Source organism: Lissotriton helveticus, chromosome 9 (assembly GCF_964261635.1).
Source record: "Lissotriton helveticus chromosome 9, aLisHel1.1, whole genome shotgun sequence".
Lineage (NCBI taxonomy): Eukaryota > Metazoa > Chordata > Amphibia > Caudata > Salamandridae > Lissotriton > Lissotriton helveticus.
The window spans coordinates 242,622,362-242,642,454 of record NC_136070.1 but is presented as its reverse complement, the minus strand read 5'-3'; the positions used below and the strand labels follow the sequence as shown (position 1 = coordinate 242,642,454).

General features: G+C 45.0%; 1 protein-coding gene across 1 annotated transcript in view; it reads right to left on the bottom strand.

Annotated features, from left to right (window-relative positions):
* SPINT1 (serine peptidase inhibitor, Kunitz type 1) overlaps positions 1-20,093 on the bottom strand; it is a 194,101-nt gene that overhangs the window by 33,149 nt on the left and 140,859 nt on the right. The window contains exons 4-5 of the mRNA XM_078659825.1: positions 13,768-13,938; positions 32-67 (exon numbers count right to left, since the gene is read on the bottom strand). Of these exons, the coding sequence (XP_078515951.1) occupies positions 32-67; positions 13,768-13,938 (207 nt within the window). The remainder of the gene's footprint in view (positions 1-31; positions 68-13,767; positions 13,939-20,093) is intronic.

Sequence of the window (20,093 nt, the reverse complement as noted above, 5' to 3'; positions counted from 1 at the left end):
GTGGAATGTGGTAGGTCACTGTGATATATACCTGGGTTCAATCTTCTGCCAGCAGGACGAGAGTGACCTAGAAAACAAATAAATGTATAATTTAACAAAACAATTATCTACCAGTACATCTACCAGTACATCCCAATAGTTCCATGTGCATCAAAATGCCAGTTTCACACAAACTAGCAAATTAAAATTTCCATTAAGACCGCCAATATCCATACATTTTTTACACAGCTTTCCATAAACATAGTTGACAAACAAATTCTAGGACATATCATTTTGAAAGTATTACTGACCAATGGACACAAACGTGTCTCGTAATTATTATTTTTTTAAGTATAATTGTTATTAGCATTTCAGTGAAAAAAACCATCATGCATTATACAACAAACTGTGGCTGATGGTGCAAGCGTACCTAGTTCGTACATTTCACAAATTATTCGACTCACCCCCACTTCCTTCCATCCCACCTGCTCAGGTCCCCTAATGAGCAAGTTTCACGATTCAATACAGTATCATTGTGAGAACAGCCCAAGCATTCCCTGCAATCGAAGGCCTCCCGATCCCACCCAGGAGCCACCGGCCTCATTTGTCCCGTTCCAAAACCATACAACGGACTCAGCTGGAGCGCATGACCCTATTGCCTATGGAGGTAGTTCATCCTGTGCTGTCAGCAATTCGGTGAGCATCACTGCCCATGCTCTCATGTTCCCTACTATCCTCTCTTACCCCCTTGTTAATTTTATACGACACCCCTCTCCATTAATCCATTCCGCCATGTCTTACAGCCAGTCATCTATTTTCGGGCTTCGGGGAGACAACCACTCTATAACAATTCTGCGTGTAGCCAGTGCTAACCTGAAGATGAGTAATTTCCTGCTTAACTTTTTTTTCTTACAAAAAGGGAATTGGCCCAAAAGACAACGGCACATCTCCATGGGGACCTACCACCGTGTAACCAGGTGGAGCCGATGGACTATAGATCCCCAGAATCTGGGCACCTACAGAGCTTGTTAAGGAAATCTGCTTCCTGCTCCCTGCATCTGGGGCAACTGGATGACTTCTCAGGGTTTATGGCGTGAAGTCACTTAGGCGTCAGGAATACCTGATGTATTATATTGTTTTGGAATAGTTTAAAATCGGACATTGGTGTAGGTGGACTTGACCCCTTCATGTACAAGGTCCCAAGTGTATCTGTCTAGAGGCACCACCAGATGGGATTCCCATTTATCCTGTACCGGGAGCACAGTCATGGGATTGCCTGGTAATTTGTTTGACAATGAATTCCATCTCTGCATAAATTTGGTGAGATGGCGTCACCTGCTGATGGTCACAATATTTTATATTTGGGTCTGTTAATTGTTGGATATCCACTGATGCCAGTTAGTAGCTGCTACCCAGTCATCCCTGGTTCCATTTTGTTCTGCAATGCTTCCCAAAGGGTTGGAATTGGTAGCGAATTATTACACAGGTGGTATTGGAACTCTGCTGTAGTGAACACAGGTTACTTTCAGGGCTCATCATCCAGAGGAACCAGGGAAAAAGGACATGAATTATGGGATTTAAAATACTTCATAAAATCCATGGAAAAAGTAACCAGCAGAGCTAGTTAAGATTCTATGAGCAGAGTACCAAGAAAGGCAGCTCAAGTCACATTATTACAATTGTGGTACTGTCAAAAACACTGGTTCGCTGCATGGTAGTCAGAAATCAAAACCTCAGGGCTCTTAGCTCTCGGTTTACAAATTCTGGTGTTTGGAGTAAATACAGAAGCCTTCCTCATGTCTGCATCACAGCAAGATGGCTGCTTTGCTCTGAAGGCACCCTTGCTATTGGTGACCTTCAAAAGGCCTCGACTGGCCAGACCAGGTCGGCTAAAGCTATGTGAGTTTAAGGTGCACTGAAGCAATGCTTTGCCTGAGGCTGCAAAGGCATATTTTAGTGGGAGGTGCACGAGATAGCACGCTGGGCAACAGGTCCTGGTCTTATCTCGGGTGCGGCTGTCTGGTTGGGAAGGTAGTCAACATGGCCAAGGCGGGGCTGGCAGCATGAATGAAGGAATTGTACACTTGTATAGCGCACTGCAACTCGTGAGGAGCATCCTGGCACTGTAAGTTTTGAACTGATAACCCAGAAGCGCTGACTTGATGAGGGAGTGGCAGAGTACACTGGGGGCAGAAAAAGCCAGGTCTTTAACTGCTTTTTTTAAAGAGGTCTTTGAATTCTATAAACCGGAGAGGACTGGGGAGCTGATTCCATGCATTGGATCCCAGCACCGAAAAGGATTTGCCACCTCGGGTATTATGTCTGAATGATGGGGGCTCAAGAAGGTTCATGCGCAAGGATTTGAGGGCTCTTAGGTTTATGTAATGCGAAAATGCGGCCATCAAGTATTTGGGACCGGTGGCTTTGAATGCTCTGAAGATCAGTATGAGGATCTTAAAGAGTAATTTTTTTGTGAACTGGAAGTCAATGTAGAGTTTTCAGAGCTGTGGAAGCCGAGCTATGCCTGGGGAGTTTCAGCACGAGTCTGGCAGCTGCATGTTGCATCATCTGAAGTTTGTGGAGTATGTATTTTGAGGAGCCTGCATAAAGACTATTGCGGTAATCCAATCTGGAGGATATGAGGGCAAAGGCAACTGTTTCCCTGGCGGCTAATGGAAGGAAGTAAAAGAACTTCCTTAAAGATTTGATTAAATTGAAACAAGTACCGGCCAAAGCGAGAGCCAGCTGGCGGAAGGAGAGCGAGGTTTCAAATTTTACTACAAGATTTCTTGCTACTTCCACTGTTGCAAGTGGTGGGGTACCAAGTTTGACTACCATTACGATGGTGAAAAGTAGTTGGACTTATCAAATAGCAGGATCTCTGTTTTTTCTGTGCTGCATTTTAGATGGTTCTGTTGCATTCACAAGACAACTTCGGTCAGACGGTTTTGAAAGTTTAGCTCTGATCCAAAAGACCGTTTGCCCAATGAAAGAATCAGCTGGGTATCATCAGCACAAGAGGTCATAGCAATTCCAAAGGACGCCATCAGGGAAATAAGAGGGGTTATATATATATATATGTTGAATAACAGAGGGCTGAGAGATGAGCTACAGAACTCTTGATGTTACTGGTCTTTATGCAGATACGAATGGTCCCAGAAAGACTTCTTGTGTCCTACCTGTTAGAATTTGATCAACACCAGAACTTTGTGAGAGATGCCACAGTCCTTGATTCATTGGAGGAGTATGTGGTGTGAGATGGTATTGAACGTGGTGTAGAGATCCAGGATCAACACTGCAATGCTTCTTGGGTGAGTTTAATGGTATCAAAGACTTCCAATACCGATTTTGCAGAATGCTTGGGACAGGAACCGGACTGCTAAGGAGGACGTACATTAAAATTATTGAGGAAGGAAGTTAATTGGACGTTTAATAATTGTTCAAGTATCTTGTTGAGTGTTTAAAGCAGTGAGCTAGGGCGCAGACTGGACAAGGTGGCCGGATCCCCAAGGAATTTTTTTAAAGGGGTTTTGCCACTGCCAGTTTCCAGTCTGAGGGGAAGTCAGCTGTGGATAGAATTTGGAATTGAGGATTTTTTCGATACACAGGTTTACTGTATTAACAGCCTTGTGGAGAATGGCACAGGGGAAAAGGTCATTGGGGGAGCCCGATTTACAAGAGAGGATCCCCTGCCACGATGGTGAATGTGAAATCTCTTTAAACGGTCAGGTTGCGGTCCCATCTATTAAAAAGGTGCCCTCTAGTAGATGGTCATTGGTGGGGACATGTGGGCAGCCCACAGGACTTTTTGTATGTTGACTTTTTACAGAACAACATACTTCCTAAATACTGGGAATTACAGTAAATGGCCATTGCCTCTGTCTGGTGACACTTTGGATATAGTGTGACCACACACTGAAAATCATTTTTACAATGATCTGTTCCTGCCCACATTAAGCCCGGGAACAACAAAGTACAAACACATTGTTGTTTTTTTAAGGTTGACATATGGTTAAGTTTAGTTCCATTGATTCTGGGAAACCGAAAAGAGACATCACAACAGGGCACTGGTCCGAGGTATGTGCAGAATTGACAGCACTAGGTTTATGCTATATGACCAACTGCATGAAAGCGTTTTTGGGCGCTAGAGAACCACAGAAGAGAGCACGCTCTGGTAATGCATTACTTAATTTTACTCGATTTGGTGAAATGAGGCCAGGAAGATAGGTCTACAATTACAGAAGTTATGTGCAGCTGTTTCTTGGGAGATTTAACATGATGCAGATGTGCAAACGCCTAATAGCAAGAAAGGTGTAAAAAGATGGATGCAGAAGGAATGACAAATTATAGGGGGATTTTCAAGATTGCACCAGTTAAGAAGGCAGAGAAAGATCTTGGGTTGGAGGTGCCAAATATGGCCACTTGCAAAGGGGTTGTAGACTAGAAGTCCCACCCAATAAGGAACAAAAATAGCTCATATCGCTGGGGGGAGGGGGAATTATTGAAAAGACAGCTGTTCGATCACAAATCATTCAAACTATGTCATCTGCAAACAGAAATAGAACGAAAATCTCAGTGGTGGAGGACAGAACTGCAGAGCATTCAAGAGAAATTGTTGAACTGCAGTCGCCAACTACAACGGGGACAGACTTTGAGGAGTGCTGTCAATAGTCCCATGTGTGATTAATCAGGTTTGGTAAAGGAAGTAACATTGAGAATATAGAATAGTTTCTTGAAAAATGTGTTGCAGCACTTTTGGAAAAATCCTGAAAAGTTCCAAGATACTGTCACCATTTGGCACACTATGCTACAGAGCTGTGGTCAGAATAGAATGTCATCAAGCACAACAGGATGACCTTTTCGACTACTGTGGGGACATAGGAAAACCCGAGAGGACAGCTGACATATTAAAGAAAGTACTATGGTGAGAACCAGGGCATTACTACCACCCGCCAAACTGGAAAGCCCAAACCTGCACTACTCTAAACCTGTAACTTCATGGTTGGCAGGAGTGGACATGAATGGTAAGTTAATGCAGCTAGATTAAATAGAACATTTCAAAAGGATTATTTTATGGAATATAGAAAATACATTTTTGGCACAACATACCACAGGTGCAATTTTCAAACTTGGCCGTTCAAGCTGGTCTTCAAGTTTATATATATATATTGTTTTACTTTATTCGATTTTTTTTATTCAGATCATAAAAGTACATAAAAACAGGGCTATAAAATCACAATCAATACAAATTGTTTTCATAGACAAGCCCCAATGATCAGGTTAACAATGGATTTCCATCTAAAACCCATTTAAGGAAATATATTCAATTAAAAATGACTATATATATGATTGTGTGTATGTGTATATGTATATATATATATATATATATATATATATATATGTATATATATATATATATATATATATATATATATATGTGTTTTTAAAAGAGTAATAAAAACAGTGAAGTAAAAGATCCTCATATTTCATTAATGGACCGCATATTTCTTATTACACATACATGCCCATAGAAAAGATGCAACTGCAAAGCAGAGTGATTTAAAAAAATATAATGCAACCCGGGATTGACGAAATGTGTCTCTCTTCAGAATTGGTACAATAAATGTCTTTCTTTCCTAAGCACAAATGTAAATCAGAGTGCCTAAATCTTCTACCTGGATACCCCAACATCAACGGGATCAGATTTAGTTGAAATCTTGGTAGGATAAACTTGTGATAAGAGAATGGAACCTCTGCGGAATATGAAAACTCATCCTCCACTATTGGGGGTGTTAGTTGATACATCCAGACCATCTGCGCACCATAATTCTTCTCTCTATGGTCGTATTGGGCCCTCAGCTTGAAAGTCTCAGCCAACCTCAGCTTGGTATAGATCCAGCATGTCATTGGTACCTTAAAAAGATTCAACAAGCCTAAGGCACTACATTCCTGCTCAACATAGCTTAACCTTCGACTCCTGCTGTGGTTTTCCATTTTGAGTAGGTCTGTAATAACCCTTTGGTTAAGGGGGACTGTGTCCCTACGCAAAATCGACAGCCACAACATGAGTGGTGCCAGGCGAATTGAGTAATGTAAGCAAGGCTCGAATCTATATGAAAGATATCATTTGAGTACGATTGTGGAAGGGAGATTAGAGATTTCAAAAATGTGTTTTTATCTATCTGTAGTGTCTTAATGGGGGCCATGCCCCATACGCCTGCCCCATGCTCCATGGCTGAAACTGTTTTGGCAAGATAGATCTTTTTTATGGGGCTAAGAGGTCTGGCACCCAACCTCCTAGTGAATGTTTTTAGTGCCGCTAAGCTCCTATCCATAGCCATTGCTCTTCCTTCCATCAACTGTGTCCAAGATTGATTCTTGTCTAGGACTCCTAAATATGAAAATGAATTAACCACCTCAATTTTTTTTGTCCAAATGAAAGTGTGGTACTTTCTTTTTTTCCCTGCCCCTGCAATTAGTATAAATGACTTTGCTTGGTTAACTTTTAGGTCCAGCATGCTCATAAAAGCTGCATATGCTGTTATCAGACACTGGAGACCCATGCCAGTTCTGGAAAGCAGTACAGCATCATCGGCGTATGCCAAGATAGGGAGCCGATGGGAATCAAATATGGGAACCTCCATGGATGTGCCTGACAGTGCATCCTCCACACCATTTGCATAAATAGAAAATAGAAATGGTGCAAGGACGCAGCCTTGCCTTACCCCATTTAAGATCTTAAAGGGGCGGGTACGCTCCCAATTCCTCCCATACCGAACAGATGCATAGGAATCAGAATACAGTTGGCGAATTAAGTCAATTAGGGGCTGGTCCATTCCAATCTCTGCCATAATGTTCCAGAGCTTAGGGTGGAAGACACAGTCAAACGCTGTAGTTAAATCCATGAAAGCCAAGTATGGTTTCCCACCTTAGCCCTCACATATTTATCCATAATAAGAGAGAGAGATTCAGGCACTGATCAACCGTGCCCTTCCCCTGTTGGAATCCATACTGGGTCTGCATTAAAAGATTCCTATCTCGCGCCCAGGATTCAAGCCCAAACAAAAGAAGACAACCCATCAGTTTGGCAGTTGTGTCAATAAGGGAAATGGGTCTGTAATTTTTGGGATTACACGTATCTCCCTTTTTAAAAATTGGGACAATTAAGCTGGTCTTCCACGATGGTGGGGTCCAGTAGCGCTATCTTATTAAAAACATTTGTCAGCAAGGGGACCCAAAGATCTTAAGCTGTCTGGAAAAAGTCTATTGGGACTCCTTCCGGGCCTGGCGCTTTCCCTTTGCTACAGGCCTCTAGTCCACACTTTTCCTCCAACAGAGTGAATACTAGATTTTCTTGGAGATTAGAACTACTGAGTTGGGAGGACTGGGGTGAGAAGAAGTGAGGGAAAAAACGCTTGAGTAGCTATGTATGAGTCTAAGACAGGATCTCCTTGGGTCTTAAAGTAAGGAGCGTTAATTAGATCCCAAAACTTTGTTGTTTCCTGATTCTGAGGCATCCTCTAAACTGGCCCAGATGTCCTCCCTCCTTACCCTCTCCCTAGAATCTCTTGCTGATTTATAATCCCTACGTAAGGAGGCAATTAGTGTTGCATCCCTAGGTTGTGTCTTTAATGCTGTTACCAGGGCCTTTCTGATTTTTGTGCAGGGGAATGGAACCAACCATTGGCCATTTTGGATCTATCAGACTTATACTGTGTTAATGCATTTTTTATGTTATCCAATAGGTTTGTGAAGCCTAATAATGGTAAAGCTATTTGGATACAAACATGTTTCTATACTAGCTAAAGATTTACTGACCGTTTCAAAAAGTTTTAGCACTATTGATTTGGGCCCACTTTAATTGATAACCATTTCTCTTTGCAATTAATGGTGGAGCTATATCCTGCTGTCAAAGCAGTTCTCTAGGGTCAGAACGGATCTCACTAGTTAAAACGGCATGATCACTAAAAGATGTAAATTGGGCATTAACGTAGGTACAACTCTCATTGAAGTGGTTTGAAATCAGAAGGAAGTCTATAGTTGTTTCATATTTAAAACATCAGAATGTTTTAGGTAGGGATTCAGTAGTAGAAGAATACTTATTCACAATCACCATGTCCCTGGCAGAGTGTGTCCAATTCAGACTATTGCCATAGGTGCTGTGAGAGAAGTGATGTAACGGGTTACCCATAAGATCTGTCTTACCATATACTTTCTCTAAACTGTGTTCACAGGGATTGATGTTAAAATCTCTGAGCAAGACGACATATATGGGTTCTTTAAGCCTTTATGTTTTTAGAATAGCATCCAGTTCTTTATTTACCTCATCTACGGCCAAGTGCATTTTGGGCCCAGAATTATTGTTGTAAAAGTTTATTAAGAGCCAAGAGCCTGGTTTGACTAACTCAAGGATAAGGATATGGAAAAAGTAGATATTTTCTATAAACTTTTTTATCTTCAGGTTGGATGCATTTGGAATCAGTGTTGGCAAACCCCACTTAAACCTTCCTGATGGCATTGGAACTGCCCTTGATTGGAAGGAACAATAGCGATTAACAAAAATGGGGTCCGTAGCCAAGGTTTCCAGGAGGGAGATTAAATCATTTTCCTGCCAGATTGTTGCCCATTGATCATTGCCCACTTTATTTGCTATACACGCCACATTCCAGGTTGCTAGTAGAAATGAGTTAGCCTGCCCAGTCTTTCGTTTAGAAGACCTTGGGGGTTCACTAATTTTGAACAGAATGATTTCTGGTAGAAAAGGACCCTCAAGTGGACGTAGAGGTAGTCAATCACAAAGGTCCATGCCTGAAAGGGGTGCAAATCTGTTTGTGAGGGGTAAACCTGAATTTCCCAGTGGGATCGAATTTGCGCAGTCCTCCCTATGAAGCAGCGGTGGTTTCAGGCCCATTCGGTCGACAGGGGTAGGGGAATAGAAGTAACCAAGCATCAGGGCTAGAATCTGGGTACCCTTAGGTGGGACTCTGTGTAGTTGGCAGAAAAGAGATCTCAGTATTGATGGATTATTGAAATTGAGTACCACACAGTCGCCCTCCAGGGTTTTTAGGGTGGGTGGGACCGTCCCTAAAAACCCTGGAGGGCGACTGTGTGGTACTCTTGCCATGATGATATGATTGGCTATCCAGGACCCCCCTCCTGTCAAACCTGTTGTGTGGGCAGTCAGCCGGTGGAGAGATTTATCGCTTAACTGAGTAGTATTTTCGATCTGATCCACCCTCAGGGTGGGAACATTTTCAAGAACCAGTACGAGAGGAACTGCTGTGGGTGGTAAGTGCAGCGTTTGGGACTGAACATGGGCCTACCCCATGGTATAAGCCCTCGGCTTTGCGATACCAATATTTCTACCCTCCAAGCTAGCTGCCTGCGAGTTACTTAGCAGCCTGCCCAGGGGAATTCTAGAAGAGATAAAAGACTAGCATCTCAGTTCACTCCAGCTCGAGTTTGAGTGAGTAACAGTACTTTGTAATGTGATGGGTTGCCCATGCCGGTGAGGAGCAGGTGAAAGAATGTTTGTCTCCTTATTATGAGGACGTTCTAATTAAGGTGGGTGAGATGGTGGGTGAGGTCGATAATCTTCGGCCATTGTTAACCCTGATGAGACCCCTCTCTATCTCGTGTGATGTGTGGTCTAGCCAATAAGCACACGCCTTCCAACTTAGATAATCCCTCTTCAATTTCTGAGAGTTTGAGCTGGAGGGGGCTTAATAGGACTGTAACCATAGTCTCTATCCTTTTCCAGAATTCCTCTTCGCCTGGCGGAGAGGGGACTGTTGCCTGATCATGGCTTAGTAGGGCTGGGGTTATCCCCGTTTTTTTTTTTTTGCAGAGTTTTATATATCGCGAACTTGGCCCGAATCGGGTATCAGAGCGCTTTACATAGCACCAGTTATGTTACATGAGAACACACATTCATTTTTGTAAGGCAAGGGGAGATTAAGTGATTTGTCCAGAATCACAGGATGTTTAGGGTTGTTACCGAGACTCGAACCCAGATCCCGAGGTGCGAGGTAGAGCGCCGTAGCCGTTAGGCCAACTCCTCTCCCCTGTTCCGGTTCACCAATTCCCTTAGGTTTAGCAAGTCGTGGCTCTATTTTTTGTTGTTTTTTTGAGTGCCCGCACCCCTCCTTCTCTTCACCAGTGGTTCTCTCATATTGTCTTCAGTGTGAGATTTGGAAACCCGGCCCCTCGTAGCTGTGCTAGGCCCGTTTTGAGCCTCCATAATGTTGCATCCAGATCTGGTGGAGAGGGGGGCTGAGACAAACTTTGCGTGGAAGCAGACAAGGAGGTTTGCGGGACACCACCCAATGTGAAAGAGCCTAATAAAGAGCGTATCTGTGAAGTTAATGTTATGTTAATTGGCTTTTGTATAGCGCTGGTTCACCATCAGGTCTCTTCGTGCTTCTAGGGGGAATATTACAACAGACAATGCGTGTGAGCTAGTGTGAACGAATTATTAGGTAGTCAGTGCCTCCACAAACAAGATAGTCTTGAGTTTTTTTCTAAACGAAAGGAGCACTGGTTCCGAGCGCAAGTTTCCCGGTAGGCTGTTCCAGAGCTGTGGTATCAAGGTGGAAAAGGCTTTGCCCCCTTTACGAGAAGAATGAAAGCGAGGGGTGATCAGGCAGCAAGCTACAGAGGAACGGAGGGTCCGAGCAGGGATGTAATTCGTCAGGCGTCCTTGATGTATGATGGGGCCTGCCCGTAGATGGCCTTATGAGCAATGCAAAGGCCCTTGAAAGCTGCTCGCTGCCTAATAGGGAGCCAATGTAATTTCGAGAGCAGTGAAGGAGCGCGAGTCCGTCTTGGTAGATCAAAAATGAGGCGTGCCGCATCGTTCTGCACAACCTGTAGTCTTCTTGTTAGTTTCCAAGGGAGGCCGATGTAAAGGGCATTCCCATAGTCCAACCTGGACAAAATTGTGGCAGAAACAATAGCTTGTAGAGAAGCTGTAGCGAGGAGGGGAACGAGTTTCCGCAAACACCTCAAAAGCCCTGTGCAGGTGCCAACCACTGCAGACACTTGATTGTTCATTGAAAGTTTGGCGTCGATTTTGATGCCCAAGCTTCTTACCACTGGGACTGGGGTAGGGATAACTCCCAGCTCCCATGGCCAGAAAAGGTCACACCAAGGGTTATTGACGTGTGGGACGACCAGAATTTTCAACTTGTCTGGGTTTATTTTAAGTGAATTGTCAGTCATCCAGTTTGCTGTAAAGCGCAGCACCTCTTGCACGTGTTCCTGAGTAACACTGGAGTTATTAATCCGTACAAGGAGCTGGGTGTCGTCTGCATAATTGAAGACCTGGCAGTCCAATTGGGCCAGAGCCTCCACCAGTGTTTGAAGAGCAAGGGGGACAATGCCTAGCCCTGCGGGACACCACACGTCAAGGGGCCGGTGAACAATACCTGATCATCTAGCTGCACCCTCTGCATCCGATTGGACAGGAAAGATTCAAGCCATTGGTAGGCAGGTCCCTCTATACCCACATTGGCAAGGCGAGACAAGAGGGTTTTATGGCTGACCGTAGCGAATGCCGCTGCTCCAACAGCTAGATCTCATGGCTGAGCATTGATTGAGCCTTAGTAATAAAGGCATCCAAGGTTCCTGCTACTCACTTGGGCTTGCTCATTGTGGATTCAAATATCAAGCAGGAAGACGCCTATCTAAGCATGAGTAGTAATAGTCTGTTGGGTATAAAACACCACAGTACCTGCCTCCTCCGGGCTTGCACAGGCCCGCCCTTGGCCCGGACTTTGCACCGGCATCGGAGTTTTAAAGCGCCTACATGCACTTGGTATGATGGGAGTTCTAGTTTCCCCCGTAGGCTCTCTGCCCAAGCTGATCTCCGCTCCCCCGGGAACAGGCACAGTGTCTCGTGGGCATTATTTATGTGGAAAAGTCAGGACAGTGGAGCATCCAAGGACGCTTCTGACATTTTTTAATTTCAGTTATGACTTACCAGCGAGCAAAGAAGGCATGACAGAAAATGAAAACTGCAGCAATAAGAAAAAGTGATTGTTGATGCAGTTAAGAGTGCCTCTTGAAACACTACTAACGCTGTCCCACTTCAATTAAGGTTTTTACAGTGCAAGTTTAGTTTACTAGTACTCCTAATCTAATGAGCTTGCAGTTTTATTGGCTAAAGAGTGGGTTTGCTATAAATTGAACAGAGGTTTTCTGTAGGTACGGGTTTTATATTGCACACAAGAGAAAAGTTTTTAAAATGTATGGGGCTCACCACAAAACTCATGGTTCCTTACATGGTTATGGAGTGTGTACTTTGGTGCAGAATTTTTCTTGGTGGAAACTACTTTGTTTATGAAGCGTATGCCTTTGGTTTGGTTAAAGGGAGGAGTGTTAGAGAAAGGATGTGGAGATCATGGCCTTGTATGCATAACTAACATTAAGCCAGTAAGTCAAAGTTTAGTAGCATTTTGCTTGACTTTCTCTGGCAAAACATTACTCAGGTTTCAAGAAACTGCTTGATGTCAATACCCTCTTTGTGCTACTGAAGGAAACACAATAAGGAAGGGTAATGAGAACAGGTAAGTATGCATATTGTTTCCCATACAATATTTTTCTCACCTACTTCCAAAAGGGGATTGGTGGTCATCTAGTTTAGAGTGAATCTGCCATTCCGAATAATCTTTAGGAGAGGAAGGTGGATTGGAAGCCACTGGTTGACTGGCAAGTAGGAACTAAATACCCGTTAAATCCCTGCTACAAATTTAAGTCAAGAACATGCGTATGATACATTTTTCTATGATAGCTGAATTCGCACATGGAACATTTTCATTGATAGGAGACATTTTCATGGGAGAAGATTTGAACAATGAGAAGGGTGTTGATCACTCGGGGACATGAGGGGTGTTGGGACTGCTCCTTAAAACTGCAGGACAAATGTATCTGCTGGTGTGAAAACTCATTTGCATGTCAGTAGATAATCTGTCAGGATAAAAACAAAGCAACACCAAAATCTACAGAACAGTGGCAAAGACGGACAGGTGCAAATTAGAAGAGTCCAAAAAGAAGAGATGGAAAAGAAGGTAAGTTACAGAGAGAGAGAAAAAGATAAGGTACTGATTCTACTTTTAGAATGAAATACACAGGTTTGTCATTTAATTTCTCTGGGCAGAAATGGGAAATCAGAAAAGGAATGGGAAAACTAAAACAAGCTTCGGTAATGCCAATAGGTCAGACTTTAAAGGAATGTGATATGGTAATGTGAAGCATTACAAGTAAACAGCAATACAAACAATCAAAATCCACACTGACAAGTGTGACACTGAAAAAAAAACTCCTTTACAGTTTGCTCAATATAAGCTCTGTCTAAAATGTGGGTTGGACCACTGTTGCCATGAGGGTTAGTCACGGATAACAACCAAGACAGAAAAAAGCTAACATAGATAGCTCACTACATCTTACATGGGGAAATATCACACGCCAGAAAAATACACCAAGACAGAATATTCCAGCGAGAAGTGCATTAGTCTGTTTTTTATGGAAGTTTTTTATCCTCAAAACATATAACGATAGATTGGGAAACTGTATAATATAACTATAACAAGGCTACTGGAGCATAAATAGAGTAAATGTGTTTGCTTGAAAAGTTAAATAATGCATGAAGAAATAAATCAAATTATGGTCAGAGAGGTGTATCAAGCCCTGGCTTGGAACATGGTAACAATTCATGTTGCAGATAGGGAAATTATATCTTTGCTTACTCTAAAAAGAGCAACAGCTAAGAACAACAAAATAGTTACCCACCTTCAATGTTCTTGCAGGCCTGATGACATTGCTCCTCTCTTACATAATTATTTTGATTCCCTCTACAGCCTCCGAAGGTGAATCGTTCACACTGCTGAAGGTCAGGATTATAATGCCAGCGTGGGAACGAGCCACGACATCTCCCTATCTGTATTGGAGCAAGACAGTGATCTAAAAACAAAAACATAAGAGTCATGGGTTTAGTTAAATATCTGAGGGATCTCAAAAGGGAAACACTGTCACATTATCACACAATTAATACTGCTAGAACACAATCTCATAAAAGGTTTAAGAGACCTGTTACAATAATTATTCTGAATGGATGTTTTCTGTTGAGTCTTGACCAAAGAACTAGGATCTCAAAACGCTTCTATTTTACTCTAATTAACATCTGCAGTGTATCTACACTAATATGGACATCTATATTCGGAACCACTTTGTTAACACGTCGATGAAGAGAGGAGATTCTAACATCCTGTCTCATTTCAGCAAACCCGATGCTTCTTGTTCCTCAAAGGGATAATGGAAGGTCATATTCCAAGATTTGTAAGACACCCACTTTAGAGAACCTCTGTTACTGTTCCTCAAGCACTACGTCACCTGGCTGTTTTCTACTGAGTACTTAACCTAATTTGAAGTATTCTAAACTGCTCTTTGCTAGCATGGAAGCCGGCTACAGCGTCAGAAAATAAGGGACCAATTGGTAAATACAGAGTTGTCAGGAGCCTTTTGGTCTAGTTACAAATGGCTGATGGTGATGTCATGGAAGAAATCGTTCAGTTTAAGGTCAGAGTGAATACTTCTCAAGCACGAGATCTTCTACAGCAGGTACGTCCGTCTCATGACCAGGAAGGCTGGATCCAGCCTGGTGTGCTCTGGATTTCACAGGATTTCTTGCTTATTAGAGAGAACAGTTTTAGGCGACACAGTAGCCACATGAAATGAAACACAATATGAGATCCCATTCTAAATATTAGCAAGGAACAAAATGCGATGAACAGTGGCTTGTCGACCCAGCGCTGTGTCTCACAGACATACTGTCCTTTGGTTTTTTATCATCCTTGGCGCTCCCTAAATGTAATCAAGATGTTTGCCATTCACATTCTTAGTCATGGCACTGCTTTTGTCCACGTTTCTTACCAACTGATAGTTACAGGCTTTTTAGGTAGCACTTTTTCTACTCTTAGTGTAGTGACACTATTGCATGTGTGTGCAATAGGACAATATCATTTTAATGTTGATTTTCCTGCAGGTTGGGGAATTCTGAAGTAATATGGGTTTTAGAAGTGGTTCATGATATTAGATCCAAAATTTAAAGGCAGAGTGCAATTAATGCTGTGCTAGCTTAGTTGTGCAGTGTTGGAATGTTACTTCACCGGGTGGCAGTGTGATGCTGGGGCTCAGCGGGGCAGAGCGGGATGGCGCTCGTGAACACGCCGCGATGTATGAAAAACCCCCTGGGGACAAAGTCGGAATGTAAAAACTTAGTTATGCAGAAGTCAGAGGCCGTTGTGCCTACATGCATACATCGCGGCGTGTTCCCGAGCGATCCCGCTCCGCCCCGCAAGCCAGTTACTGCCCTGTACAATCCACCGCTTTTTGTTTTCTGTCTTCTATTTACACAGATTATGTTCAGAGTAGAACAGGCTATCCTCCCACCCCCGTGAAGCACCTGGGCAAAAGCTGTTTCTTTGGCCTAGTATAGGAGTGCTCCAGGCTGAGACTTGGGTTAGGCTATAATATGGAGTTTGGTTCATACCTTTGCCAGACATTTCTGTCTCTGCCCTGGACAGACACTTTGGATCTGTGTGGCAACATTTCTTGATTAAATTCTCTCTTCAGACTAACCTCCTTGGGAGTTCTACTTTGGTACGGATTCAAGAGGTGAGAAACCTGCAGGGAGAAGTACCCACCTGAAGACCATGTTGCATATATATATATACATACATATATATATATATATATATATATATATACACACATATATATATATATATATATATATATATATGCAACGATCTCCCTCCAAAAAAGAAGCAGAAGCCCTGAGGAGAACTGGTTGGAAAGGCTTTTATTTTCTCAGAACAGTTCTAGTGGCGGCGGATGCATTTCGGCATTGCGTCGTCTTCAGCGCCCAACACCAGAAAGAAAAGTCACGGTGAGTATAAACCTTGCTGCCTCTTAAGTGGATGACGCTGATCCGCTCCTCCACCAAGCAATTCATTGCACCTGTTGCAGGGCGTTTCACAATGTCCGGACTGCAACTCCCAAAATGCTCAATGTTCAAAGCAGCTCGGGTCGGTGAAGTATGGGGAGTGAACTGTTTAAATAACAAACGCAAAATGCCCCCAAAGGACACATTCATACAACAATTCAAATATTTTATGTGTCACTTACATGAAAACTTATTTGGAGTAATCATAGGGACTAAATGACAATCACAATTTGTCAAAAAAAGTCAATTTTAATCTTTTTTACTTTCTGTAGCACTTTTCACAACTGAAAAATGTCTGGCAACAAAATACTACCAATCTAGTAATATGACATTTGATGGTAGTAAAGAATACTTTTCGCAATAGATATGGACAATCAATTTAACCATACAAATGTGAATAAAACAAAATCTGTTGTTAAATTATAGTCAAAAACACATTGAATCTTTATGCAAAAATAGTGTTAGGCGTCGACGTTTCGGTCCCCCGGTGGTCTAGTAGATCCTTGGAACCATCTTCAGGACAGAATAGTTGCACAAAAACATGTGTATTAAAAATCAGATCTAGGGAGGAGGGGCTTCGCGCGATTCCAAGATGGACGCGTGAGCTAAGAGCTCCTGGGACCCCTTCCACCTCCGGCGACTATCCTGTCATCTATCCTGATTCTGACGACGGATATTTTTCATTGACGCCCTGCTGATGCCAGCGCTCTTTTCGTGACCTGTTTTGGCCGTCGCACGCTGGACTTACTGCGACCTGAACTTTGAGGCCTACCACGTATGCCAACCGGGGGCTCGAGTCCCCGAGGTACCCAGGTGGCAATTGAACAACAGCGGCTGGTGGGCCACGCCCTCTTCCCTTGGTGTGCTTTCGGTTTCGTTTCTGCTTCTAGTGCTAGCCCACTTCCCGATTGGAGTTCTTACTCTGCGACTGCTGGCCTGGTCTTGTGCTGTGCCCTTCTTTCCTCGCAATTCGGCGCCTGCCACGACGGAGGCTGTTTTGTCCGAGTTTCGCAATTCCAGTTGAAGTTTCTCCCCGGTCATGACGGGCAGGACAGTGGTCGAGAGACGCGGCGCAAGAGGCTCGTCCCGAGGGGGGGCCACCCAATCTCAGACCATTGATCGCTTTACTCGACCCAAGGGCTCCCCGGGCGGATCGAGTGGTGCCCTGGAGGAAGCTGGGGACGGTGCTCCTGATGGCGAGGAGCCTACCCTGAAAGACGTGATGGGCGCCATTGCGAATATTCAATCCAGCATGGGCCAGCAGTATGAAACCCTGGCTGCTAAAATAGACACAGTGGCGGTTGATGTTTCCCTTATCAGAGCGGACCTTGGGAAAACTAACGAGCGTGTCAAATCTCTTGATCTTAAGACCGCTAGTCTGACCACGGATGTCTCGGACCTCCAGACCACGGTCCGTAATCTCCGGACCACTTGTGACCTATTTGCCAATCGGTTGGAGGATTTTGAGGGCCGGGCCAGGCGCAACAACGTCCGCATCGTTGGTGTCCCGGAGACTTCTGCCGATATGCCTGTTGATATCCTGGTGGAGGACCTTGTGTTGAAGCATCTGGCGGCGCAGGGCCTAAGTACATTTTTTGCGGTCGAAAGGGCCCATCGTGTTCCGGGAGGCAAGCCGAAGCTGGGTGCCGCTCCACGGCCTATTATAGCTAGACTATTTAACTTTCGCGATAGGGACGCTATCCTGCAGGCATCGCGAACCACTGGGCCCATTAAATTTGAGAACGCCTCCATAAGTTTCTATCCAGATTTCACGCAAGCCGTCCAGAAACAGAGGATGGGCTTTACGGGCGTGAAGAGGCGCCTCAGGGATCTGGGACTGAAGTATGCCATGCTTTTCCCGGCCCGCCTGAGGATCGAACATGCTGAGCGTGCCTTTTTCTTCGACCGCCCTGAGGTGGTGAGTGACTGGTTGGACACTTTACCGAAGCGTACCGATGGCCCGGAAGACTCGGGAGGGGCCGATGGGAGGAGTGGAGGACCAGGAGCAGTGAGTCTACGTTGGCGAGCCGGATTACATCGCATGGGCTGCCGGACTGTGTTTTGAGTATTATGTGACTGCCCGGGGGTGTGAAGGGGTCTGAGGGGTCTTCCTCCTCTGGGGATTTCTTTCTCTCTTTCTGTAGGTTAGTTTAACGGGGCGACAGACACACTGCAAGTTGGGGTGGCTTTTGGGTCTACCGCAGGGGTGCAGGGTGGGGGGTTCGACACTGTTGGGTTCCTTGGGGGTGGGGGGGGGGCTTTTTTCTTCTTGTTTGGTTCGAGGCTGTGCTCTGTTTATCACTTGCTTTTACATGACTGTTTCGAGGTGGGGAGTGCGGTCGGTTTGCTTCAGGGATGGGGGGTAGGGGGCTTAGGGTTTTAAGCTGGAATGTTAATGGTCTTGGGGACAGGATAAAACGTGGGATTGTGCTGCAATACTTGAAGAGGTGCTCCCCGGATGTGGTCCTGCTTCAGGAGACCCATTTGGTGGGCAACACGTGCCACGCTTTGAACAGGAGAGGCTATCGTCTGGTGGCGCACTCCGGCTTCACCTCGGGATCGAGGGGGGCTGGTATCCTGGTCAGGAATTCCCTTCCCTTGGAGGTGGATACCACACTGTTAGATGATAGGGGCCGCTATGCTGGCGTTACCGGGAGATGGGAGGGGAAATTGATCTCCATACTGTCTATTTATGTTCCGCCTGGGCTGCAGTCTACCACGTTCGCTGACTTGGGCAAGGTCATTCTGGGCCTGCCCGAGGGCCTGCTTGTGCTGGGTGGTGATTTCAATTCAGTGGCGAATGGTGAGAGTGATCGTAGCCCCCCCCGGCTCCTCCCTGCATCGCAGTTGTGGTTGGGGAAATTCCTTGATGCCTTTGGGTTGGCTGATTGTTGGAGGCAGCTGCACCCTGGCCAACTTCAGTATACCTTTCATTCGGGGGCTCACGGAAGTCTCTCGAGACTTGATTATATTGTCGTGCCTATGGTGCAGTTGGCCTTGGTGCGTGAAATCAGACACTTGGCTAGGGGGATCTCGGACCACTCCCCGATATGGTTTCACTTAGACATTTGTTTGGGGACGGGGGGCCGTATCGCCCCCATCAATCCGTGGCACTTCCAGAACCCTAGACTCAGATCCGAGGTGGTCAAATGTGTGGACTATTACTTTGCAGAAAATGAGGGTTCTGTCTCCTCCCCGGTTTCATTGTGGGAGGCCTACAAGACGGTGATCCGAGGTCAGACCTTGTCCCTTGTGGCCGATGAGAAGCGGCGTAACCAAGAGGAGGTGGTGCGTTTGGAATCTGAGATTGCAGTGCTTGAGGGGCGGTTGGAGGCTGGAGTGACGCCTGAGATTCTGCATGTTTTGGCTCTTAAGCAAACTGAATACAGGGCACTTGTGACTGCCGCTGCTGAGGCGATGCATCGCATGCAGCAAGGGCGACTTTATGATGTGGGTGATAAGGCCGGGAAATTGCTTGCGTGGCTGGACAGGAGAGACAGATTGAATCGTGTGGTGCCAGTGATTGAGAGAGATGATGGAGTGCGAGTCGTGGACCCGGTGGAGATAGTTGAGGTGTTTGCTCAGCATTTTCGGGTCGTATATGCCCCGGTTTCCGGCCTCCCGGAGGAGGACTCGTGCTTGTTACTTCGTGACCTTGTGTTGCCCAGTCTCTCGGAGTCAGACGAGGTGTTAATGGAGGCTGATTTTTCCGCCAATGCGGTTGCGCTTGCCATTCGCTCCCTTCGCTCGGGGAAGGCTTCGGGCCCTAATGGTATACCGGTTGAGTTGTATAAATTGTGTCCGGACAAAATGGCGCCGTATTTGCTGCGTATGTTTGCGGCCTCGCGAGATCTTGGTTCTCTTCCCAGGGACCAGAGGTTGGCTTCCATTGTGGTCATTCATAAAGATGGTAAGCCCCGCGAGCGTTGCTCATCGTATCGTCCGATCTCCCTTCTGAACGCTGAACCGAAGATATTGGCAAAAATACTGGCAAATCGACTGGTCACGGTGATCAGCGGACTGGTTCACCCGGATCAGTCCGGTTTTATCCCTCAGCGCAATACTGCTCTCAATCTTCGCCGTTTACATGGCGTCGTTGCGAGGGCGGGAT